General features: G+C 33.5%; 1 protein-coding gene across 15 annotated transcripts in view; it reads left to right on the top strand.

Moving 5' to 3' along the window:
- LOC6038307 (protein lap4) overlaps positions 1-26,159 on the top strand; it is a 139,186-nt gene that overhangs the window by 89,929 nt on the left and 23,098 nt on the right. For 9 of the 15 annotated variants that reach the window (XM_038261381.1, XM_038261366.1, XM_038261352.1 and 6 more), the window contains 10 exons: positions 315-511; positions 577-1,306; positions 4,099-4,832; positions 8,435-8,710; positions 9,713-9,823; positions 12,741-12,920; positions 13,342-13,371; positions 14,094-14,460; positions 14,523-14,833; positions 18,128-18,298. In XM_038261381.1, the coding sequence (XP_038117309.1) occupies positions 315-511; positions 577-1,306; positions 4,099-4,832; positions 8,435-8,710; positions 9,713-9,823; positions 12,741-12,920; positions 13,342-13,371; positions 14,094-14,460; positions 14,523-14,833; positions 18,128-18,298 (3,107 nt within the window). The remainder of the gene's footprint in view (positions 1-314; positions 512-576; positions 1,307-4,098; positions 4,833-8,434; positions 8,711-9,712; positions 9,824-12,740; positions 12,921-13,341; positions 13,372-14,093; positions 14,461-14,522; positions 14,834-18,127; positions 18,299-26,159) is intronic. The other 6 variants (XM_038261384.1, XM_038261377.1, XM_038261396.1 and 3 more) reach the window with 6 other exon arrangements.

Here is a 26,159-nt window from a genome sequence, read left to right as displayed (position 1 = left end):
ATTTTATAGAATTTTTTCTCAGATTCTCTGAATTATATTTTTAATATAATTCAAGAAATCTTTAGGAACCTTTAAAATTTGTATTTCACTTCGTTAAAACTGGCAACACTGTTACAGTCTGTTAAAACCAGGGAGGTTTTGTTATTTTTTCTTTAGATGTAAGCTATTTAATTGTTGTTTCTTTTCAGGTAATAAACTAACACTTTTTTTTCTCCCTCATTTCGAGCTTCTCCATAATCAAAGAAAAATTCATTCATTAATCATCACTGCTCTAAAAAATACTAATAACATTAACAATTCTTACCACAACCCAGACGCTACCGACGCCTTCACCGAGCTCAAGGTGGAAAAGCTCGAGATCCACATCGAGCGGACGTCGGCCGGCCTCGGGCTGAGCATAGCCGGCGGCAAGGGCTCGACGCCGTTCAAGGGCGACGACGAGGGCATCTTCATCTCGCGCGTCACCGAGGGGGGTCCCGCCGATCTGGCCGGCCTCCGGGTGGGCGATAAGGTAATGTTTCATTTTCACCAGAGTGACTATCGATTACTGATTTCCGCTTTCTTCCTTCCCGCCAGGTACTTAAAGTGAACGGCATCTCGGTGGTCGAGGCGGACCATTACGACGCCGTGGAGGTGCTGAAGGCGTGCGGATCGGTGCTGGTGCTGTTCATCAGCCGGGAGGTAACCCGGCTAATTGGACATCCGGTGTTTGACGAGAGTGGTTCGGTGGCGCAGATCAACGTGGTTGAGCAGCAGAGCCTGGAGCAGAAGATGGTGCCGGAGGTTGAGACCGGCGGGGGAGGCATAGCCGGAGGAGGCGGTGAAGCACCACCGCATCCGTCGTTCAACGTGGTCGGTCTGCCAAACGGGAACGCTGGAACGCCACCAACCCTGCCAACGATTGGCTTGCTAAACGGAAATGAAATTACCCACAAGGTTATCCTGCACACGACCCTCATCCGGGACACGATTGGCCAGGGCCTTGGGTTCAGCATAGCTGGTGGCAAAGGACACGCACCCTTCCGGGACGGTTCCGAAGGCATTTACATCTCGAAGATAACCGAGAACGGAGTGGCGCACAAGGATGGGAAGATCCTTGTTGGAGACCGCGTGCTCGCAATCAATGGGGTTGATATTACGAACGCCCACCACGACTATGCGGTGCAGCTGTTGACCGATCATCAGCGCTTTGTGCGGTTGGTAGTGCAGCGGGAGGTGAAGGGGCCGCTGGAGCCGCCGACGAGTCCGCGCAGTCCGGCGATGCTGAAGAGTCTCAACCCGAGCGGGTACATGGCGAATCGACCGGGTGAGTGGGATTCAGCTGTTGGCTTCATAATTTGAAATTTTTTGTGACATTTTATTTCAAAATCGTGATAAATCTGACACAAGTTTGCCTTTAATATTCTTAATCTGCAGAAATTTTAACGAAATCACTGCTAATTAAAAAAATGGATGGAACAGCAAAATTATTACTAAAATCAGTACAGTCAATCATCTTAACGCTTTGAGCTCTTGGAGTAGAATACATTATTTGGAAGATTTAAACCTCTTTTATTATTTAATAATACTTCAATTACATCTTTTGACGTAAAATTACACGTTCTAGATGTAATTTTGGTATGATTTTTGAAAGTTTTTTTTCTTTCCCATGTATTCATACGCATTTTTAAATTTTCTCAACTTAACTTGATCACAGTAATACTGAGTGTAATCATGGAAGGTTGAAAATAAGTTTTTTTTTGTAATTTTTATCAAAATTTTACGTACATACATACAGCAAAACGAAATCGAACATAAAATTATTAGCATATCGGCTCCATGATGTAATTTTATACTGTTTTTGAAGTACAGTTAAACATTTTTTTTCTGACATAACGTTTTTGGTTAGGTTTTTGTTTGATAATCTGTAAATTTACCCGAAAACGTTGTAAAATTACATTATTTTGTTGTAATAGCAATGCGCATAACATATATATTTATAAATTCAAACAAATAAACGAACTTTCAACATTTTGTTTATTATTATTCTTATTTTTAATTTGTTGAGAAAACCTGAATTCGAACCTGAAAAATATTGATTTTGCTATCATAACATAACCTAAATAATTATATAATTGCATGTAGCATGTAAAAATCAAGGATGTAACTTTTTTTATTTAGAATTTCATCAAGTTCTCTGTAATATTACACGCGGAAATATGTAACCCGTCAGTGTAAGAAAACTGTAAGAACCTGACCGAAATGCCAAGCTGATGCATTCCATTCTTCCATGGCCAAATTGTCATGCGGGCTAAGGCATTGTTCTTTCCTGGGCTGGGTTAGACTCTCGTTAGATTGATTACATTCAGAGTGTAATATTACATCACTTTTATTACAAGGGAGGTGTGTATGAAATAATTTGTGAAAATTTCAAAGAATTTTTTTTTTTTATGTTTATTTTTTATTTTTTGCTTCGGAAGTTAAAACAATTTTTGACAATTGCTACGAATTTTTGAAAACTTTTAATTTATTTTAATTAAAAAATGAATAAAATTTCAAAAATACTAAAAATTTATGATTTTTCAAAAGTTTTGAAAAAAATTTCAAAGAAATTTTAATTATGTTTTTTTTACCATAAAATGCTCAGTTTTTAAATTCAAAATTTATGAATAAATTTAGGGTAAAGATAATTTTTTTTTCATGTTTTCATAAAGTGCTGAAAAATTTCAAATAGTTCCATAAATATTAAAATAGTAAATACATAATTTTACTTACAATACATTTTTAACTTAATTTAAGTAAAATTACAATTATAAAAGTAACTTTACATACGTCCATAATAACACGTTACTACAATGAGTTAAAGTTAAATTTTTGCTTAGTTTGTTCTACTAAAAAAACATCGTTTATTTAATGTTTTTTTCCCGTTTTAAATGTAGACCAATGATTAAAAATTAAGAGAATAAAAACTTCCAAAAGTTGAGAAAAAATCGAAGCCTCTGCAAAGTTACATGAAACAAGTCAAAAATTAAAAAAAAAATATTGAAGATTTGTAAAAATAACAAAATGTTATTGAGATTAAATAAGACCTTTTTTTATGTTTTGTAAAAGATATTTAGCGTGCTCGAATTGAGTTTTTTTTTGTGGAGCGATTTTTTTTGAAACTAGAAGTTTTCTGGTACGTTATGAGGTACTAGATTTGACGACTTCGACGAGGTTTGGCTGTTTAATCGATTTAGCTCAAAGAACGGGATTAATATTCTTTTTTTCAATTTTAGATAGATTTAGGAAAAAGTGTAAAGATGCCTTTATGTTGAAAATTGCAGTACAAGTTTAAAACAAATTTTTCTGCATCACTTTAATCGAATTATCTCAAAGTACAGTTTGGAATTAGGAAAATCTTTGCCGGTTTGAATTTTGAAAACATCAAATAACAGTTCGAAGTATTTAAATTTGCGGGAGTAAAGTACTAGATTAACTACAAAAAATGATCATTCTTTTGATAAATTTCAAAGTACGGTTTGGACAAAAAAAATTATTCAGAATAATTTTTAGATTACAAATCTAGGTTACTTACGTTTGCGAGAGTGAAGTACTAGATTTAACAAAAAAAAACTGATTATCTCAAAGAACATATTTGGGGTCTGTTTTTTTAATAAGATTTTTGCTAAACTAGTCTATTTCTAATCTCAAAGTACAGGTTTGGCCTTAGACTCAAAATTTAGACAGTTATGGAATACTCTGGATTTTGGGAGTGAAGTTCTAGATTAAAACAGGACTTTTTTTGTATGTTTTGCATAATTTTGAAAAGTACTTTTAGAAAGCGAACTCAATACTTACAGAAAGCTGCCGACATTTCATGGAGATTTATATGGACGAACAAATGCATGGTGCAAAAATTCTTCTTTGGTCATAAGGAAGCCACCCTGAAAGTTTTAGCCAAATCAGATAATACCATGATATAAATTTCAGGTATTGTTAAAAAATTGCGCTTATTCTATTTCGAAAGTAAAAATATAGTTTTTTTGGAAAAATATTCCTGTACAGCATTTAAATTTCTTTTTGATCATTCTAATCCGGAATAATTCCTATCATAATTGATTTTGGTACTCTCCGCAGCTTACACCGGTTACCGCCGCTCCATCGAAGACCCAGCCGACCTCAACAATCCTGTGGCCGATGTGGCCAAACCAGCCGCCACCACCACCACCATCCAAGAACCGCTCACCACCCAGACCACCGTACACAAGGTAAATGGGGCCTCCAAAGGTCCGTCACCACCACCACCACAACCACCAACTTCCCTTCTCGGTACCGCATTCGGTGGCGGTAGCCAATCTAGTACTTCACCCACCATCACCACCACCACAATCTCACCTCCATCAACATCTTCATCAACGCAATCGACACCATCGCAAACAACTTCATCGTCCTCCTCACCATCGTCACAGCAAACGCAATTGTTGAGTTCATTTGCACAGCAATCATCATCACATTTATCACGACAGCAAAATGCAAACTCGACGGCAGCGGCGACGACGTTTATCGGTCAACAACAGCAACTTCAGCAACAACAGCCGCAACAACCTCCATTACCTGCCCCACGAACAGTATTATCGCAAACGTCTGTAAATAACAGCAATGGTAGTAGTTCTAACAACAACAACAACATCGTCATGACCAACAACAGCAGCAACAACACAAATGGTAGTAGTAGCACACAAGCACCACACAACCACAACAACAACAACATCATCAACAACAATCAGTCGTCGGCGGCAGAGCCCGCAATCAACGGTACAAGCAATACAAGTAGTAGTTTGGTAGCGAAGGGAACGAATGACGACGCGCAGGTGAGGATTTTTGTGTGTGCTTTTAATCTGTTTTTTTTTGTGTGCGTTTCGCCTTTTGTTTTCTTGTTCTAGTACTACGTTTTATTTTTAGTATTATTTTTGCACGATGCAAGTTTTTTTTCTTTCGAAGTTTAATAACCTTTCAGCTCTCATGTTTATTAACTTTCATGTGTTTTTAGCGTGCTCGAAATGAGTTGAATTTTTGTGACGCGGTGAAAGTTGTTCCAAACTAGACGTTTTCTGGGACGTTGTGGGGTACTAGATTTTATGACTTAAACAAGGGTTGACGGTTTTATCGATGAGGCTCAAAATTCAGTTCGGATTTTTTTTAAATTTTCGGTTGAATTTGGAAACAAAAGTTCAGATAACTTCAATTTGTAAAAGTGAAGTACTAGATTAAAACTAATTACTCAACATCACTGATCGATTATTCTCAAAGTATAGTTTGGAATTAGAAAAAATAAACTTTGCCAGTATAACCTTCATTTTTTTAAAATAATAATCCAAAGCATCCGAATTTGTGGGGTGACTACTAGATTAAATACAACAACGATCATTCCTCTTCTTTTGAAAAATCTCAAAGGGCGATTTAGATATTTTTTAATTTGAGATAATTAAAGATTTTTTTTAAACAAATCTAGGTCACTCAAACTTGCTAGAGTGATGTACTAGATTTTATAACAAATTAAGTATCTCAAAGGCTTGGGTCCTAATTTTTTTGAGAATTGCTTGTGTTTTTGGGAGTGAAGTACTAGATTACATAAAAAACTGAGAACTATATTATTCATTAATATCAAAGTACAAATTTAGCCTTAGATTTACCAAAATTTTAGACTGTTTTTGGATAAAAAATAGAATAAATTGAAGTACTAGATTAGATTAAAAACTGAGCATCACTTGTTGAATAATCTCAAGTTAAGGTTTGGCATAAGAAATTATCAAAATTTTAGATCGATTTATAATCAAATCTTGATTACTTGTATTTCGTTATAAGTACTAAATAAAATCAAAAACTGGGGATGATTTATTCATTAATCTCAAAGTTCAGGTTTGGCCTTAGACTTATCAAAATTTTAGACAGTTTGTTGGTTAAAAATCTGGCATATTTGGGAATGAAGTACTAGATTAAACGAAAAATCTCAAAATACGCTTTGACCTATAATTTTATCATAATTTTAAGTCGATTTTTAATTAAAATCAAAATTACTCAAATTTCATGAGTGAAGTACTAGATTAAATTGAAAACTGAAGATAACTTATTTATCAATCTCAAAGTACTGTGTCTCCTTGGGACTTTCAAAATTTTAGACAGTTTTAGGATAAAAATCTGGCATATTCGGGAGTGAAGTACTAGATTAAATGAAAAATTGAGCATCATCTGTTCAAAAATCTCAAAGTACGGTTTGGACTAATTTTAAGTCGATTTGTAATTATAATCTAGATCGCTTATATTTCTTGAGTGAAGTACTAGATTAAATGAAAAACTTAAGATCACTTATTTATTATTCTGATAGTACAGGTTTGGCCTTAGACTTATCAAAATTTTAGGCAGCTTTGAATTAAAAATCTGGAATACTCTGGATTACGGGAGTGAAGTACTAGATTAGATCAAATACTGAGTATCACTTGTTGAATAATTTCAAAGTACTATTTGGCCTAAGTTTTTATCTTGATGGATTTTTGATTAAAAGCTAGATTTCTTGAATTTCGTGTATGAAGTACAAGATTGAAATAATAAGTCAGAATACTTTTTTATCAATCTCAAAGTGAAGCTTGGGCTTCCTTTTTTTGTACAAGATCTATTTTGAAAAAAAAAAAATCCAGATCAATCAAAAATAAAAATTTTAAATCGATTTTTATTTGAAGTCTAAATTACCCAAATTTCGTGAGTGAAGTACCAGATTAAATTTAAAACTGATGATCACTTATTTATTATATTAATCTGAAGTACAGGTTTGACCTTAGACTTATCACAATTATAGACAGTTTTTGGATAATAATCTGGACTAGTCTGGATTTTGGGAGTGAAGTACTAGATTATATCAAATACTGAGCATCACTTGTTGAATAATGTCAAAGTAGGATTTGGTCTATGTTTTTATCAAAATTTATGATGGATTTTTGATTAAAAGCTAGATTTCTTGAATTTTGTGTATGAAGTACTAGATTAAAATAATAAGTCAGCATACCTTTTTTATGAATCTCAAAGTAAAGCTGGGCATTATTTTTTGTTCAAGATCTATTTTGAAAATAAAATCGAGATCATTCAAAAATCAAAATTTTAAATCGATTTTTAATTAAAATCAAAATTACTAAAAATTCTTGAGTGAAGTACTAGATTAAATTAAAATCGGAGGAACACTTGTTAATTAATCTAAAAGTACAGGAATTCAAAATCCGGAATATTTTGGATTTTGGAAGTGAAGTACTAGATTAGATCAAATACTGAGCATCACTTGTTGAATAATGTCAAAGCACGATTTGGTCTAAAATGTTATCTATATTTTAGATGAATTTGGGATTAAAATGTAGATTACTTGAATTTCGTGCGTGAAGTACTAGATTAAAATAATAATTCGGCATGACTTTTTGTTATTAATCTCAAAGTGAAGCACGGGTTTTATTTTTTTATTCAAGATCTTTTTTGAAAAAAAAAACCAGATCACTTGATAGCTTTCTTGAATTTGTGTGAGTGTAGTACTAGATTATATCGTTTATCTCTAGCATTTCAAGCTGTATTCATTTATTATTTAAACAAAATAAATTGTTTATTTACTACTTTTATTTAAATTAAAAAAATACTAAATTCTAGTACATCATCTATTCATTAGATTCTTTAAAAAAAGCAATTAGAACTTTCGGAGGCGAATTACTAGATCAATTTATTTATGAATCTTATACATGATATTTTATAAATGTTTTACGTTTTTGCTGTTTTTACGTTTTTGTTACTAAAGAAATGTATGGGATTTGCTTTTTCAAATTAATTTTTCATGGCGGTAAAAATTGTTGACACATCAAATTTGAAGCAAATTTAATCTAGTACTTCAACTCCATATGTTTGTATTCTAATACTCATAAAAGAATTCAAAAAACGAGAAAAACGAAATAATAATTGGCTATCTGTTTAGTGATCCTTTGTTTACTAAGACTTCAAATAAATTCTAGTACTTCATTTTTTGAAAGGCATAAAATTTTAAAATTATTTTAGAAATTATAATAGAATTATTATAAAAACTTAAAGAAATCTGGTATAAAAAATAATCTAGTACTGCACTGACTAGTTCTAATGATTACAAATACACAACCAAGGTTTTGGACAGAAATGATCAACCTCTACAACCCAACAGAAAACGTCTAGTACTACAATTTGTACTAATCTACCTGCTGTCGAAGCATTTTTTCATTGTGTCCTTTCTCTTTTTTTCTTCCCTCTTGAATCCTTTTCGTAAATACGCTACCATCACGTGTTTTTTGTGAATGTTGTCCCCGTTCCCCAAATGTTCCCAAAACCAAACCCCAACTATTGGCTTTCTCCCGTGCCACCACAAAAACACACCCACACAAACAAATCGAAAAAAAAAAACATTCGCGCGGTTCAGGTTGCGGCCCGGCCCATGACGAGCGCCGACTTCCAGGCGATGATCCCGTCGCACTTTATCAGCGGTGGCCGCCACGGCCAGGTGCAGGTTGAGGCCGGTGAGCACGGGCCCTCGGTCACCGTGACCGTCCAGAAGGCCGTCCCGGACGTGCCGATGTTGCCGCCGGCGCCCACCGAACTCGGCACCGTCACCGAAACCATCACCAAGTCGACCTTCACTGAGACGGTAATGACCCGGGTTACTGACAATCGGTTATTGGAACCACTAATCAGTGAGGTGAATACCCAAGACACAAACCTTGATTATTTTCGTTTTTTTTTTATTTGTTTTTTGTTTTACTGAGAAGATATTCTCGTTTTTTGTTGTTTTCCTTTTTATCACTTTTCACGAGACATTTTGCTTAACTTATTCTATCATTCACTTTTTTCAAACTAGATTACGTTTCAAATCAGAGTAAAACTGTTTTGTTAGCACTTTTTTTCCACCTAGTTGTGTCACATCGATAGCTTACTAAATGTTTCACGGGTCACAGATTTTTTTTAGATTTGCAAAACTCACTCTCACTCCTGGTGTTTGGTCTCTCCTCTCCCTTATTCTATCAAATTGCTTTGAAATGGTATCTCAATCAGTTCGGGTTAAAATCACTTCAAGCATCGAAAAAGGTTCGTGTCCTGGATGAAATCGCATGCAAGTTTAGAGGCGGACAGTGGCGCCATCTGTGAACGAGTAGCCGCTACATGATGGAAAACATGGAAATATTTTCAATTTCGAGCTCGGATCGAAAAACAACAACCAACTAACACGACACAACACACTTTCCTGCGATCCAACCGTGTAGATAACACCCCTCAAAATACCCACTACAAGCTGTGTGTTGTACTATTTTTGTTTGATTAAATAGTTTATTTTAGCTAGAAGCACATTTTATTAATTAAACCAGTGCGGCACTTTTGTTACTCTATGTTTGTGTTTGTATTTCAGCTCGAAAAAAATAATTACCACCACACGTTGTAAGCTAATCGCACACTGTCAATCTCACACCACTAGCCCGTTGTTTTGCCTTAACCAAAGTGTGTGTGTTTTGTTTGCACCCCTGCACACTGCGTAGCTTCTCTCATAGCATTTCGTTCATTTGATTTTATTTTTCTCCTTTTATTTCCCCCCTTGTTTAGTTTCCCCCCTCTCTACCCACCTTTTTTTAACTAAGCAATCGCTCATCGAACCAACACTAACTGTTAATTGAACTTACCCTCCCTTTTCCGGCGTCGTCGTTTGCAGGAAGTGGTGCTGCCCAAGGATCAGGGTTCGCTCGGTTTCAGCATCATCGGTGGCACGGACCACTCGTGCACGCCATTCGGGGCCCACGAGCCCGGTATCTTCATCTCACATGTAAGTTTAAAGTTATGGAAAATGGCAAATAAAGCTAGTACTGCAATATTTTTTCTTAATTATTCACTAGTTACGAAAGTTCAATCTAGTACTTCAAAATATTTTATTGACTTGTTTATCAAAATATCAATTTAATCGTAATTATGAAAAAAAAATCTTGCCGCAAAATAGTTAATTTTGGAAAATTCATTAAATTTGAAGTACTAGAATATATCATAAAAGATAGAAATCTGAAAAATGCTACACATTAAAATAAAATTTCTCAAATTTATCTAAACACCAATCGTTTTATTTTCAAAATAACCACGAAAATCTAGTACTCCTCTTAATTACCAATTTTTTTTTTCAATTTAGATTTTTTTGATTTAATCTTTTTTGGCAGTATTAATTTTATTTAGTTTATTTATTTTTTTAGCTATGAAATTTATCAAATTTATCCAAACAAAGGATTGATATCTTTTAAAGATTATCATGAATAATCTAGTACTTCATCAAGAATACTAATTATATTGATAAACAAAACATTGATAGTAATTAAAATAATTAAAATTATTATTTTTTAACTACCGTCATCAGGGGTGACACTGAATCTGGGGTGACATTTAGCTATACAAAAATGCTAAAATGTGTATGACCCAATCTCACACCTCAGACCCAATGTCACCCCGAATGACAAATGTTTATCCAATTTGTAGTACTAGATTTAAAGTTAACTTGTGAATCTGAAAGTTTCTCTTCATTTACAGTGAGTGATATTTTTAATTGTGTTAATAAAACATACTATTGATTGTCAAAAATAGTGACATCAATTCACACGACTTTTTGACTAATCTAGTACAACAAAATAAATTAAAATTTTGTAAACTGTGAATCAGAATGATTCTGGACAATCACAAAATGATGTTCAAATTTATCCGAACAAACGTTCGATATCTTTTCAAAATTTTCACGAGAAATCTGGTACTACATCATAAAACAATAAATAAAATAATAATAAAACAAAATATAGTTGGTAATAAAAAATATTAGTGACAAATAAATTCAAACTAGTTTGAACTAATCTAGTACAACAAAAAACATCAAATCATCCTATCCTTAGTTCTAGATTTAATCTTTTAACTGTGAATCTCTGAAAGATCATGGAAAATTACTGAATGTAGGTCAAATTAATCAAAATTACAGAGTGATATCTTTTCAAAATAAACATGAAAAATTTAGTACTAAATCAGTATTTCCAATTCACTGTTCAAACTAGTTTCTTTCTTACCTTGTGCAACAAAAATACCAAATATTCATTCATTTTTTAGTACTACATTTTATCATTCAAGTTGATGATCATAACGAAGCTTCACGTTGAAAAATAGTTGCTCAAATTTATTCATATAAAGGAGTGATATTATTTCAAAATAGTCTGAATGTATCTAGTACTACATCGCGTTTTTTAACAAAATGAAGGTTGAATAAAAATTATTTAGTGAAAAATTATTCGAAACAGTTTTGATTGCTTTAGTGAAAGCAGTACTAGTACTGCACTATATTTTTTTATTACGTTTAGTACATTTTTGAAAAAGTTATGATCTAGCGAAAAACAATCTCAAACTAGTTTCAATTAATCTCTTACAACAAGTCATGACAAATTTTCATCCAGCTCGTAGTACCAGATTTCATCTTTGAAGTTATCTGAAGGATGCTAAAAATTGAAAGAAGTGATACAATTTCAAAATAGTCAGGAAAAATTTAGTACTAGATTATAGAAAATAAAATGGCATAAAATTATTCTAGATGGTTTTTAATTATCTAGTAAAACAAATAATTACTTGAGTAATAGAAATATCGTGAAAATTTCTTTCAATTTAAATGATTTTCTTGTTTTCGACATTTATCTAATGCGATCTTAAGGATTATAAACACACTAAATAAAGTTTTTCAAATGTATACACTCCAGTAATTTTATTCAAAAAAATATATATCATCCACACCACAGTATTTTTTAATCTAGAATAGGTTAAACAGATCTAAGAAAACAATAAAAATTAATTATAAGAATCACCAATTTCGTTGATTTTTTTTTCAGTTGTTTCATACGATATAAGAATCATAAATCAGGAACTGCGTAGTACTAGATTTTTCTTCCCAGTTGTGAACTTGAAACTTGTATCTTCATTTTTTTTTAATTTTTAAAAATCTAGTACTACAGCAATTTTTTGAATTTTGATAAGCAAAAAAGCAACAAAAACATATAATTCCGTTTGTATAGTTCAATTTGACAAATAATTTGATCAAATCTAGTACTACAAATATTCGAGTTAATTTATAAATCATGTATAACTGAATACTACTAAAACAAGTTCAATTTAAGTCTAACAAACATGATATTCATTCATTAAAAAAAATTACAAAGAAATTATTGCTTTAATTAGCAAAATGTCGAAATTTTTTTTTCCAAATGCTGTACAATTTTGGAAATAAGACATTCCGAGGTCACAAAGTTGGGCATGAAGTACTAGATCAATTTTTTTATAATTTATATTGAAATATTCCATATTTTGGTAATCAATTTATTTTAAAATGTAAGAGTAACCATAAACATATTCAGCAATAAAGTTCGGAATCTTTGAATCTGGTACTTCTGGTTTTGAAGAACTTTGAAAAATAACAATTAAAAATTTGATCAGCCTGATGTGTTTTCTGAGAATTTTAAAAAAATATTGAAATAGCCTAGCGTAAGCTTTTTGGGGCAGAAACTGTAGTACTAGATTTAACAAAAAATAGCACAAAGTTTTAAAAAAATCTGGAATCGTATGTTGTTATTCATTTTATAAATTGAAGTACTAGATTAAACATTTATAACCACAGCAAAAATAAATTACTATTATCTAGTACTGCAATTAACGCAATTTTCACCACCAACTTCCAGATCGTCCCCGGTGGCATCGCGGCCCTGTCCGGCAAGCTGCGCATGGGCGACCGCATCCTCAAGGTGAACGGCACGGACGTGACGGGCGCCACGCACCAGGAAGCGGTGATGGAGCTGCTGCGGCCGTGCGACGAGATCCGGCTGACCGTTCAGCACGATCCGCTGCCTGCCGGATTCCAGGTAGGACTTTTCGAGCCTTTTGTTGTTGTAGTTTTGCTCCCAACCACACACTCACTCCTCCCAAGCCTAACTTTTAGGGAATGAAGTACTAGAGCCACTTCTAGAGGAGATAAAACACACGCAACAAATTCCGCCGCTCTGGCAACACTGCGCTTAGTATTGCACCAACAAAAATCCCCGAGAAAAACAACACACTAGTCGAGACACAAACCACATTCACACACACTGAAGCAAATCCCCACCCTAGTTCTCTTCACTAGTTTTTCGCTAGGTTAGTTTCGAACCGTGTGAGCTGCTTTTACATTGCGACCAAAAATCGCCGTTTTCTTTTTCTCCATTTGTCTCACCAACTCTCGACAAAAAAAAAACCACCACAATCACTCTCAAATCAAAAACCCCCTTCACCATCACCATTCGCCAGAATTGCGAAATAGTTTGCTTGCAAACGGAGGTATGTAACCGGTCCACGCTCCCTTTGACCCTGTCGGCTAGAAGAAGAAAAAAAAATCACGCTCAAGGTGGTTTCCATTTTTCAGTTAGTCAAGACGCACACCTTTTCATTTTTGACAGCTACCTTAAGGTGATATTCCACTACGGTAAACTGTCAAAAATGCAAAGGTTTGTGTCTTGAATATCTGAGACATCAACCACCTTGAGCCCAACACTGACTGTCATTGTTGTTATTGTTGTTTGTTGCTCTCTATCTTTCTGAAGAGTTGCCCTGTTTCCATCGTAGATCCCCCCTCACCCCATTTAGAGCCCCCGTTGAGAATAGAACTGTCACACGCACACTTGAGCAGTTTTCGAGAAGCGTGTTGTACACCTTTTAGTGACCACTTTCAGTTCAATGTCTGGTCTAGTGTGTGTCAGAGTAGAACTCCTGGTGTAATGTTGGTTTCTTGTAATTTTTATGAAAGTTTTTTTTTTTTAGTTTATTTCGTGATTTTTTGTTACAATTGTAAATTTTCAAACCATGTTTTTGTATTTTAAAAAGTTTGTTTTTATTTGTGTTTTGCCTATATCTGATAAAAATACAAGATTTTAAATTTATGATTTCGTTAACATAGCAAATCTATAACTTATTGTGACGTCATTTGTTGACAACCCCACTGTTCACCATTGTTCATGGCCTTCTACACTAGCAGAGACTCAAACCCTAACTTTACACCACAGGAAGTGCGAATCGTCAAGCAGGAGGGCGAACGGCTCGGCATGCACATCAAGGGCGGCCTCAACGGGCAGCGCGGCAACCCGCTGGACGCCGCCGACGAGGGCGTGTTCATCTCGAAGATCAACAGCTCGGGGGCGGCCAAGCGGGACGGCCGGTTACGCGTGGGCCAGCGTATCCTCGAGGTCAACGGGTGCAGCCTGCTCGGGGCCACGCACCAGGAGGCGGTCAACTCGCTGCGCGCGTCCGGAAATGCGCTCCATCTGGTGGTGTGCAAGGGCTACGAGAAGAGCGATCTGATCCACCAGTCGATCGGCGGTGCCGGCGGAATGACCGCCGGAATAAGCAATAACGGGCACAGCACGCGAATAGGTGGGTGTCTTGGCTAAAATCATTTATTAAAGAACTTAACCTCAACTCAACGAATTTCTTAGGATCCCGTGCCTCGGAAACCGGTTCCGAGCTGAGCCAGAGCGTGTCCAGCCTGGACCGGGAGGACTCGATCGTCGAGATGTCCCACCAGCGCAAGATCAGCGTGGACCGCGTCCCGGAGGAGGAACCGATGCCCGTGGTGGCGACGGCTGCCGCCGCCGCTCCGATGGTACCAGCCAAGCCGACAGTGGTACCAGAACCGGTCACGACGACGGTGGCCGCGGCGCCTTCGCAGGCTCTGAGTCGCGTAACGCCCGTTTCCGGTGACTCGCAGGCGCTGGTGGCCGCGAGGGAGAAGAGTACGCCGGAAAAGGTAAGTTTCGAAGCGGTTCTGAACAATTCGAAGCAATTCTAAACAATTCTGAACAATTTTGAATGCAATTCTGAACAGTTATAAACCATTCGATACAATTCTAAACAATTCCCAGTGCATAACTGATCAATTCTAAGCAATTTTGATCATGTCTTAACAATTCTAAACTTTCAGTGTAATGCTGATCGATTCTAAGCAAGTTTGTACATTTCTAAACAATTCTAAGCAATTCCAAACAATTTTAATGCAATGCTGAAAATTTCTAAACAAATCTGAACAATCTGAAGCTATTCTTAACAATGATTTTAAAAAATCAATACAATGATGAACAAGTCTGAACATTTCTCAAATTTTTTAGAGAATTCTAAACAATTCTTAACCGTTTTCATTGTATTGCTGAACATTTCCAGGCAAGTCTGAACATTTTAGAACAATTATAAGCATTTCTAAACAATTCTGAACATTTCTTAACAATTCTTTGCAATTTCAAACAATTTTCAATGCAGTGCAGAAAATTTCTAAGCAATTATGAACAATTCAAATTAATTCTGAACTGTTATAAATAATATCAATACAATGCTGAACTAAGCAAGTCTGAACATTTCTGAACAATTTGAAATAGAATTTTTAAACAATTCTAGGCGTTTCTTAACAATTTAAACCAATTCTAAGCAATTTCAAATAGTTTTCAATGCACTTTTGAACATATCTAAGCAAGTCTGGGCAATTTGAAGCAATTCTAAACAATTCAAAAAAAACAATGCAATGCTGAGCTATTTCTCAAAAATTTGAGAGAATTCTAAACAATTCTCTACAGTTTTCATTGTATTGCTGAACATTTCTAGGCAAGTCTTAACATTTTAGAACAACTCTAAGCATTTCTTAACAATTTCAATTTAAAAAATGTTCAATGCAATGAAGAACATTTCTAAGCAAGTCTGAACAGTTTAATGCAATTCTAAACTGTTCTAAATTTGAAATTGAACGATTCGAAGCATTTTAAAACAATTCTAAGCGTTTAAGCAATTTCATATAATGTTCAGTGCACTTTTGAACATTTCTAAGCAAGTCTGGGCAATTTGAAGCAATTCTAAAAAAAAATAAAAAAAAATGCAATGCTGAAAAATTTAACTCTTTCGGGCCTGATGGGTCATATATGCCCCAAAAATCAATTTTTTTTAAATAGCCTATAATTTTTGTATGGTCCTCAAGATCATTTTCCTATCATCAACTAAAAAATTTTTTTTTTGAAAATTCAGGCTTGAAAGGGTTAAAACAAGTTTGAAAATTTCTGAACAATTTGATGCAATTCTAAACAATTCTTATCATTTTTTTTATTTTAATGCAGAACATTTCTTTGCAAGTCTGAACATTTCAGAACAATTCTAAGTATTTCTAAACCAATTTTCCAACCATTTGAAGAAAATTGCAATACCATGCCGAAATGAAATGTAATTAAATCAAACAATTCTTAGCAATTTTAGACAATTGTGGGCATTTCTAATGCCATCCAATGAAATTTTGAGCAATTTAACACAATTCTGAGCATTTCTAAATGCAATAAGATCCTATTTTAAGCCTTACTTTCCAATTCTAATCAATTGTTTACCATTTTGAGCATTCGTTAACAAAACTGTAAGCAGTTATATGGCAACAGCAATGCAGTTTTGAGCAATTTTCAACAACTCTATCAATTCGAAACAAATCTAAACATGTTTGAACAAATTTTGGTATTTATAAGCAATTTAAAACATGTCTAAGCATTTCAAAATACAATTCAATCTAATTTTAAATCTGCATTTGCCATCCCAATTTTTTCTTATAAAATTTAAGCGATTCTAAACAATTTATAACAATTCTAAGCATAATAAATGCAATTCAATGAGGAGAGGAATTCTATTCGTAGCAATTCTACAGCAATTCTAAGCATTTCTAAATGCAATTCGAGCCAATTTTGAGCTTTTCTGTACAAACCTTATCACTTCTAAGCAATTTCAAGCAATTCTAAACAATTTAAAGCATTCATAAATGATATTAAATTTTAAGCAATTCAGAACAATTTTTCTGCTCTCCCTTAATCGATTGAAATTTGCTGTGTTTATCTCATCCAATGATTGTATTTGAATTATTTTTTAGCTGTAAGTATTTCCAAAATTCTGCATTTGTCATTAGTTAAGCAAATTGTATTATGATAACTACATCAAATAAACATGAATTGAATTGAATTGAAAATAATTCTAAGCATTTCTAAATGAAATTCGATCCGATTTAATAAAATCTTCACAATTTTAAGAAATTCTAATTAACTCTAAGCATTTATAAACGTAATTCGGTTCATTTTGAGCTTTTCTTGACAATCTCAATGAATCCTTAACCATTTCAATAATTTTTTAACAATTTTTCTCGTGTAGAAATACAATTCGATCTAATTTTTGGCTATTCTTTTTCATACCAATCAATTCTGAACAATTCTAATCATTTATAATAGCAACTCAATGCAGTTTTGAGACATTCTAAACAACTGTTATTAATTTCAAACATTTCTAAACATTTTCAATTCATTCTTGTCAATTTTACACAAGTTTTAAGAAGTAATTGAACATACTAAGCGTCACCATTCTATAAGCAATTTGATTCAATTTTGTACTTTTCTTTGCATTTTTTTTTTTCAATTCTTATCAATTTTAAGCCATTCTAAACATTTATAAATGCAATTTTATGCAGTTTTAGGCAATTCTAATCTTTTTCCCAAAATTCTAGATAATTCTTAACATTTCTAAATGCAATTCAATGTAGTTTGAGTGATTCGTAGCAATTCTTAACAATTTTAAACATTTCTAACCAATTCTTAATGCAATTACTTGATTAATTCTGAATAATTATAAGCATTTATAAATGCAATTCAATGCAGTTTTAAGCAATTGTGAGCAAAGTTTATCAACTTGAAACAATTCTTAACATTTCTAAACAATTCTAAGCATTTACAAGGTTAATATAATTAATTAATTCGGATTCGATCCAATTTTGAAAATTTACAATCTTTACTATCCGATAAATTGTTTGCAGTTTTGAGCAACAATAAACAATTATTAATGTAATTGATTGCAGTCTTAAGTAGTTCTAAACAATTCCAAACATTTTAAATAAATTCTTGGTAATTCTAAACATTAAAAAAATGCAGTTAACTGGAGTTTTCAGCGTTTCGAAGCAATTCTAAACAATTCGAAGCAATTTTAAACAATTCTAAGCAATGCAAATTACGCCATTTTTAACCTACCGCATCGCCCCCGCCAGGTCCTGGACATTGTCCGCGCCGCCGAATCGCTGGCCCTGGGCGGAAGCGCCCTCGTCGAGAACGGTCCGCCCAAATCCCCGACGGAACCGGCCGCGGCCGAACCGCTCCAGAAGACGACCACGATCGTGATGTCCAAGCACACGCTGGACACGCACCAATCGACGCCACAGGTGAGTGTGTGACCCGACCTTAACCTTATTGTTTTTCGCGCGTTCAAACATCGCCCCCCAACACGCTTCCCTGGTTCTGTAACCCGCGTGTGTTTGTGTTGTTTTAAAAATAAACCTCCTCTCTATTGTTTGCTAATCGGCATAGGCGTCGCTAACGCGGTAGGCCACGACAAAAAAACAAAATGGCCGCCATGGTTTTGATTTCGTTGTTTACGTTTACGCCATTTTTTGTCCCAACGCTTTTGTTTACGTTACGCTGTCAACGGCGCGGTTAACAAACTAATTTGACGTTCAGAGCGCTACAAATGTGCGGCTCGGCGCCGCAAGCGCCGCCAAACGTCGACCATTTACGTTATTTTTATTATGCCGAAACGCTTCGTAACCTGTGTTTGTTTTTTTTTCTAATATTTTGATTTTTTCAAAAGATACCCCTAAATTTTAACCAGTTTTCAGCGTTTTTTGTGTGTGGGATTTTTCTCCGTGCCAACCACTAACCGAGTGCGCGAAACCCAACAACAGTTTTGACCCGTTATTTCTCTCTCTCTTTTTTCTCTCCCCTTTTTTCCAATTTCTCTCGCTCTCTCTCTCTCGTCTTTGACACGGTGTTCGCTCATTGTTCGCTCGCTCTCGCTCTCCGGTTTTTGCAACGTGTCGCGTCGCGTCGCAACAAAAACAAAACGAAAATTTGACAGTTACAGACATCGACGGCAAATCTTCCATAACACTAGCCGTAGGACAAACAGAAGACTGAGATATTATTGTAGCTAATTGTAACACTACTACCACAGAAAAAGATATCTGAAACTACTACTACTACTATTGCCGATGCCGCAAACTATTGCCACACTATATTTGTAAGCGTGGATGCTTAGTGAGGCTCAAAATATACGGTGAAGGCGGTGTTGAACATCGCCAAAGATGAATTTCTAAGATTTGTTGTTGTTAGACAAAAGAAATCGTAAAAAAACGTAAACAAAGATGGTAGTTAGAACTATGAGACAGCATCCACCTATTTTTCTGGCTCTTGTCAAATATCAATCCGACATTTCTCGTTAATTTGTAACAACCAAAGGTTTCGTTTCAAATCAAAACAAACAAAAACAATCTACACATCCACCCATAGAGAAAAAAATCACACAAAAGTCAACTTTCTTGGAAAAAATCACCTGATAAAACAAGCGCTGCCAAAAGTATATACATGTATTATATTCTCTACCTGTCACGTGCATTTTGCACGTGACGCCTCTGTCTTCTCTCTATATATACTCGATTAGTAGTTAGGAAACACGTCACTCAAACTCATTACATTATTGCTGCGTCATTGTTAGGTAGCTGCGACAGTTAAACTCAGTTTGTCACCGAAGGTGACTTTCATTTTGTCGCGTGACCGTCATTTGACCGTTACGTGACAAATTTTTAGTCATGCGACAAGCGATTTTTGTCACGTCACTGTTCTTTTATTGCGTGACCGTCATTTGACTGTCACGTGACAAATTCGCCGTCATGCGACAAGCGATTTTTGTCACGTCACTGTTCTTTTATTGCGTGACCGTCATTTGACTGTCATGTGACAAATTCGCCGTCATGCGACAAGCGATTTTTGACAGGAAACGTTCGAAATATTTTCGCACCGTCGCACAACTTGCTTTGTTTACTACTCAAACTGAATCGGCTGCCGGTTGTGACAGAATGCAAAAAAAAAAAATCAACAAAAAATCAAATGCTGTGTTATTAGAAAAAAAGGAAGAAACAATTGTCGGCGTCAATTTCTCTATTGTTCCTCTCTCGATTAGCTCTCGAAAGTGCTTCTGTGTTTCTGTGATTTCGAGTTTGGTTACGCCCTCTCACTAATACCACTCAACAAAAGAAAAAAAGGTAAACAAACCATAACCTCACCGGACGCCGCCGCCGCGTGACGACAAATGAAGAAAAATCAATACATTGGAAATATTCCCGCCCTTTAAACGATAATAAAGTAACATTTAACAAATACAAACAAAACATAAACAAACACACACACACAGACAGCCACAAAAAGACGATGGTGAGATTTTTTATATGTAGCCAAAGTAGAATTGAGAATGAATTATTAAACAAAAGAGAGAAAGCAAACAAATGCAGTGTTAGTGTGAAAAGTATATCATTATAAAATAGTAAAATTTTCTCAAACATTCACATTCACAAAATGAAACCAACACGTTGGACCAAAACAGTTTTATATACTCACTCACACAAGCAAAGCAAAGCCGCACGCCCTCACTCACCCCATACTCACTGAGACAGACAAGATGGCGACGGTCAAAATGGCCGCCCAACTGTCACTTTTTCATATTCATACAAAAAAAAGATGTTCGTACTAAAATAGTTAGCGCAAAAGTTGCATCTCTGTGAGACGTCATGTTGTGAAAGCGTTTGTTATTGTTTCGCGCGATTGACGCAAAACATTGTGAGGGGGGGAAAAGCGGGAATGTAAACAAAAACATGTTATCAATCTGTCACTGGATGTCGCCATTTTGGATTTCGTTGCACCACTTTTCACGCGCACGTTGAACTAAAAATCAAAACCAGTGTTGCCAACGCATTTCAGAGACTTTATTTACGTTATTTTTGCGCCAAACTCGAGGTTTGCCAAAAAACAGTTTATCTTTTAGCGTTTGTAAACATTTATCGGTAAACAAAACAAAAGGTAGAAAGAGCTCTAGCTAGTGTATTTATACGATATTTAAACTCTGTCTGTCGCCTTTACAAAGTAAACAAAACGTAAGGAAAATGTGTCAATCCGTCTCTCTCACCTATTCACGCACACACACTGTCACAAATTCATCTCTACAATCTAAGCAACTCACGCGCGGACACAAACTCGCACAAATTACTCTCACTCACACACTGATTTAAATTTTGACACACCTGTCACACAAACGAGAGCCCAAAACTTCCCGCTGTCAAAGCGTGGCGCAACTGTTTTTCTACATGTCTACACACTGGGAAAAATCCGTTTGTGCAAATCATCCGTATCTCTCTACAAAAAAAGAAACCCAAACAAAACAAAACTTTTTCATATATATACATGTTTAGCTAAGGGGGTAAAAACAAAGCGAAACAAAACAAAAACAAAACGGAACTGTTAGGTGTTATGTAAGTGAAGATTGTAAACAAAAAGAAAACAAATAATTGTCGTATTGAAAAGCAAATAAAAACAAACAAATCGAGTTACTACTATACAAAAAATCGTAGTGAAATGAAAACAAGTTAGGACAAAATATTTACGTTTTCGTCAAAACACCTTCGATTGTGTCTTTCAAGGGCGCGCGCGCGCACGTTTTTTCTACTACTCTGTTGTCGAACGCAATCTTTATACCATGCAAAGTATTATTTAGCTGCACTGAAACAAAGCTGCTGTTGAGATTCATACGTTTAATTGTTTAGAATTGCGATTTAGTCGCTAGTTGGACTATTTTTTTCCGCGTCAAACGTTAGTTTAGTGAGAAAGGGATAGGAAATTTTCTACTTTTGATCAACTTGTTATGAAACCAGAAAAAAATACGGGACAATGGTAGTAAAATGCGACTTTTTTTCAAAATTATTCGGGAGATTCCTAAAAGAAAAAAAAAGAGTCAAAACAATGAGAAAAATTTAAGAAGTAATTGTTGAATTAAAGAGGAAAAGTAAAAGTATATTGGAAGCAAAGGTGTTTTATTCTTCTTACTTTTTTATTCGCTTACCTACAAAATATCTCAGTCTTCTGTTACATTTAACAAATTTTAACAAACATATTTAAGGAAAAGCCACCGTTTGGAAAGCGTCGCGAAGTGTGAAATCGGTAATTATTGTAATTTTTTTAAATACGAGTTTTTTTTGACCACATTTTATGAACAATCTAGCCGTTTCTTGTGTATTCAAACGAGTTTGGCCTAATTTTTATCTCGGCTTTTTTTCTAGATCTACTACTAATAAGACAGCATGAATTCAACGGTTTTGATTTTGGTTTTGCTTTTTCCCAAACAAAAAAAAACTTTTTTTTTATAATTTTAATTGCTTTATAATTGACCTAAATATTCTAATGTATAAATTGTACCGTAAACCGGGGTGACTTTGATAGGATTTCAACTTGTTCTTAGAATATTTTCCAACAGGTAAGGTTTTTCTCAAGATTCTTATTTTTAAAACATGTACTGGGGTAGGCCACACAAAGTCCAAGAACTATTTCGGAAAAAAGTTTTTTCAATAATGTTTAGAAAAATAGTTACGTTAAAAATTCTTAGTTTTAATTCCGGGGTGACTTTGATAGTCATAGTTTTTCTTGTTAAAATCATATTTAAGATGTTCAAACTTTATTTTTACGCTAAATGTACCATCACTAAAGTAGCTGATATAGTTTTTAAGAAAAAAAAATCAATGTTTATATTTAGTTAACTAAGGGTATAAGCTTTTTAGCAAACTACATATAAATTTAAGGTAAAATTGTTAAAAAGTCGGCATTTTGCCTGAAATTTGTTTAAACTAGTTTTGTTTGTGGTTTGGTTTGTAGTTTTGTTTATAAAATAATCGTTTTTTATTACATTTTATACTGAATTCGAAGCACGAATCACAAGTTTTCACATTTTACATGAAATTTGTTCAACTGAAATTGCCTATAAATTTGGAGATTTTTTTTAAATTGTGTTTCAAAAACACATATTATTTATTATTTACAAACTTTTTTGACCTTCTCCTAGTGGAAAATTGTCCAAAGAATCCGAAAATTCATTCTGTTTTTCGATCAAAAATCATGTTCATTGAGAAAATCATGACACTTTGAGAAGTTTAAAATAATGACTTTCATCAACATTTTCTAAACTATAGTTAACTAACTTTTAAAACTTGTCAACATTTTATGAAAAGTTCTTCTTGAGGTACTTTGAACACTTCTCTACCACGGTCAGTATGTTTCTAAATCATTCCTTGCGTAATTTAATTGTACTCTTCATTCTGCGGAAAAATCGCAAACCTATCAAAGTCACCCCGGCTATCAAAGTCACCCCGTTTTACGGTATCAAAGTTTTCATTTCATTACATTATTTCCGATAATTTCTACGCCCAAAATGAATTATGAGGATGATTGTCATCGTTATCGATAACTTGCCCCTAACATAGAAAATAATAATCATTTGAAAAGCTGTAATTTTCTGAATTTATTTATATAGGTTCAAAACAAATCAAATTTTTACAATTTCCTATAGTTCTATTTATTTTAAACTTAAAAAAAATTAAACTTGAGAAAAAATTAAAGATAAAATTAAAAAAAATCTGAAAAAATGATTTCTAACAAACAATTTCTTAAATCGCTAATTTTGTTTAATGATTTTTGTAATTGCCCTTTCTTCTTAAAAAAAGTAAATTCATTGAATGACCTCATATTCATAGAATTTTCTTAATTATTGAATTCAAATAAATGCTTAATTTTCTGATATTTTTTTTAAATATTTTTTTATATTTTTATAATTTCCCAACATTTCAAAAAAAATATTTCAAATAAAAAAATTAAAATTCTTTAAATATCAAAATAATAAAATTTATTGTTTTTTTTTTAGTTTTGTTGCCTGTTTGATTTATAGTATTTAAATTCGAATATCTTAAATTTAAAATACATTTAATTTGAAATTTTCTCAAATTTATGTCATTTCCAAAATTTAAACAACTTGGAAACTAATTCTTTAATTTTTAAAATTTTCTTACATCAAGTATTTTTTTTTAATTTTTAAAATTCTATTAATTTATAATTTTTTTCAAATTTGCTAAATGTGGAAAAATACGTAAATTTTCTTAATTTTTATTATTTCAAAATATTTGTAAACCTTCAAAATCAACAAATTTCAAAACATTGATCTTGCAATGCTCTAAAATTTTAAAAATTTCAAAAAATACGTTAATTAATCCACCATTACATGGTTGGTGCCTTCCTCACATTTAGAGTGTAATGCTAGGTAATATCTGAGATCCGGCCTCCACAAAGTTCATAAATAACACTTAAGTGCTTATAACCTTTGATAGGGTTGTCAGATCTTCAATCTACTGAACTCGTTGGAAAGGTCTTTTGATTACCTATCCAACGACAAGTCGCATGATAGATTCGGGCAAGGTTTTTGTCATAATATATGAGATCCGGCCTCTAAAAAGTTCATAAATAACACTTAAGTGCTCATAACTTTTAATAGGGTTGTCAGATTTTCAATCTTTTGAACTCGTTGAAAAGGTCTTTCGAATACCTTTCTAAAAAAGTATAATATGACGAGGTTTCTTACAAAAACCACCCTTTTTACAATCTTCCGGACTTTTGTTAAAATCGTTTTTTTAGCATAACTTTTGAAGTACTTAACTAAACTTTTTCATTTTCAATAGCGACTTATGGGACCCCAAAATGGATCAAATGAGACCAAAACGGTCCAAATCGGGTCAGCCAGTGCCGAGATAACAAGTGCAAATTTTGTTTAATCAACATCCCACCACACACACATACATTTGCTCAAAATTTGATTCTGAATCGATATGTATACATGAAGGTGGGTCTTGGAGGCCAAATTAAGAATTTCGTTTTTCGAGTAATTTTATAGCCTTTTTTCAGTAAGGTGAGGAAGGCATAGCATATTTTTGAAAAAAAAAACTTAAACGAGTTTCTAAATTACTAGTTAATTTAAACGATTTATTCTTTCCTTTTTTTACTTAAAAAAATCTAAATTTATGTAATAATCTCATAGTTATAGAATCTTTTTAAATTTAGAATTTAGAGAAATTTCTTAATTAATGACGCTTTGAAACATTTTTTTAAATTTTTCATCATTAAAAAAAAGCATCTTCTAATTTTTATTAAATGACTTTTCAAATTATTTTAATTTCAAATTATAAAAATTTATAACCCGTTAATTTAAAAAAAAGTTCTGTAAAATTGTATTTGAGTTTTCATACTTTTTTGGTTTTCAATATTCAATATTCAAACCTTTTATAAAAATTTTGTAAATTTGGAACAATACGTAAATTTCCCATAAATTTAATATATATTTTCACAAAAAAATACATAATCTAACCTTTTTTAGAAAATTTGTGAATTTGGAAAAAAATCGTTATTTTTTTAATAGTGTTTTCACAATATTTAACATTCTTAAATGGTCACAATCAACAATCTTTAATGTTTTAGCATCTCTTTTTTTAATTTTTTTTTTAACCGTTTTCTCAGAAAACATTGAAGTTTTAAAAATGTCACAAAATTCTTGAGTTAACTTCTTAGTATTCCTTTGTTAATATTTTAGGATCTCTATTAGATCCTAATTTGAAAATTTAAAATAATTCTTTTGTAAAATTTCATCTTATTTAATAACAAAAATACAGTTAAGACTGGATTACTCAAAGACCTTAGAATCGGAATCGAACCAAGTTTTTTTTTCATTTTCTTGTTTTTGGTCGAGCTCAAATAGGCTCAAAAATGCTTCAGAATGATTTGAAAATTTTCAATTTAAAATTGTCGTTAAAAAAATGATATGAAATTGCTGCAAAACTCTAATTCCGTGTAATTTTTTTTTCTTGATTCGTTTATAACAAACATCGAATACTTAAAGTTGCGGATAATAGAGGTTGGACTGTAATTTTATGTATGCAGGCTGACGCTTGTACAAACAAATCCAGGCAAACTGACAAACTGTCAAAAAGTTCGAGTTTGTTTGTTTGTTTGCCGTAGTGTAATAGCTACTTTATGATTTTGTTTATTCTTTTTCATGTTGAAAACTGAATCAAATTGAACCTTTTTTTCTTGTTTTAAGTTGTTTCTATATTTTTTTATTCATGTAAATACGTCAACTGGTTATAATGTTTACTAAAGTAAAGGAGTTGC

The sequence above is a fragment of the Culex quinquefasciatus genome, chromosome 1 (assembly GCF_015732765.1).
Source record: "Culex quinquefasciatus strain JHB chromosome 1, VPISU_Cqui_1.0_pri_paternal, whole genome shotgun sequence".
NCBI lineage: Eukaryota > Metazoa > Arthropoda > Insecta > Diptera > Culicidae > Culex > Culex quinquefasciatus.
The sequence above is the reverse complement of the archived record's forward strand: the minus strand, read 5'-3'. Positions and strand labels throughout refer to the sequence as shown.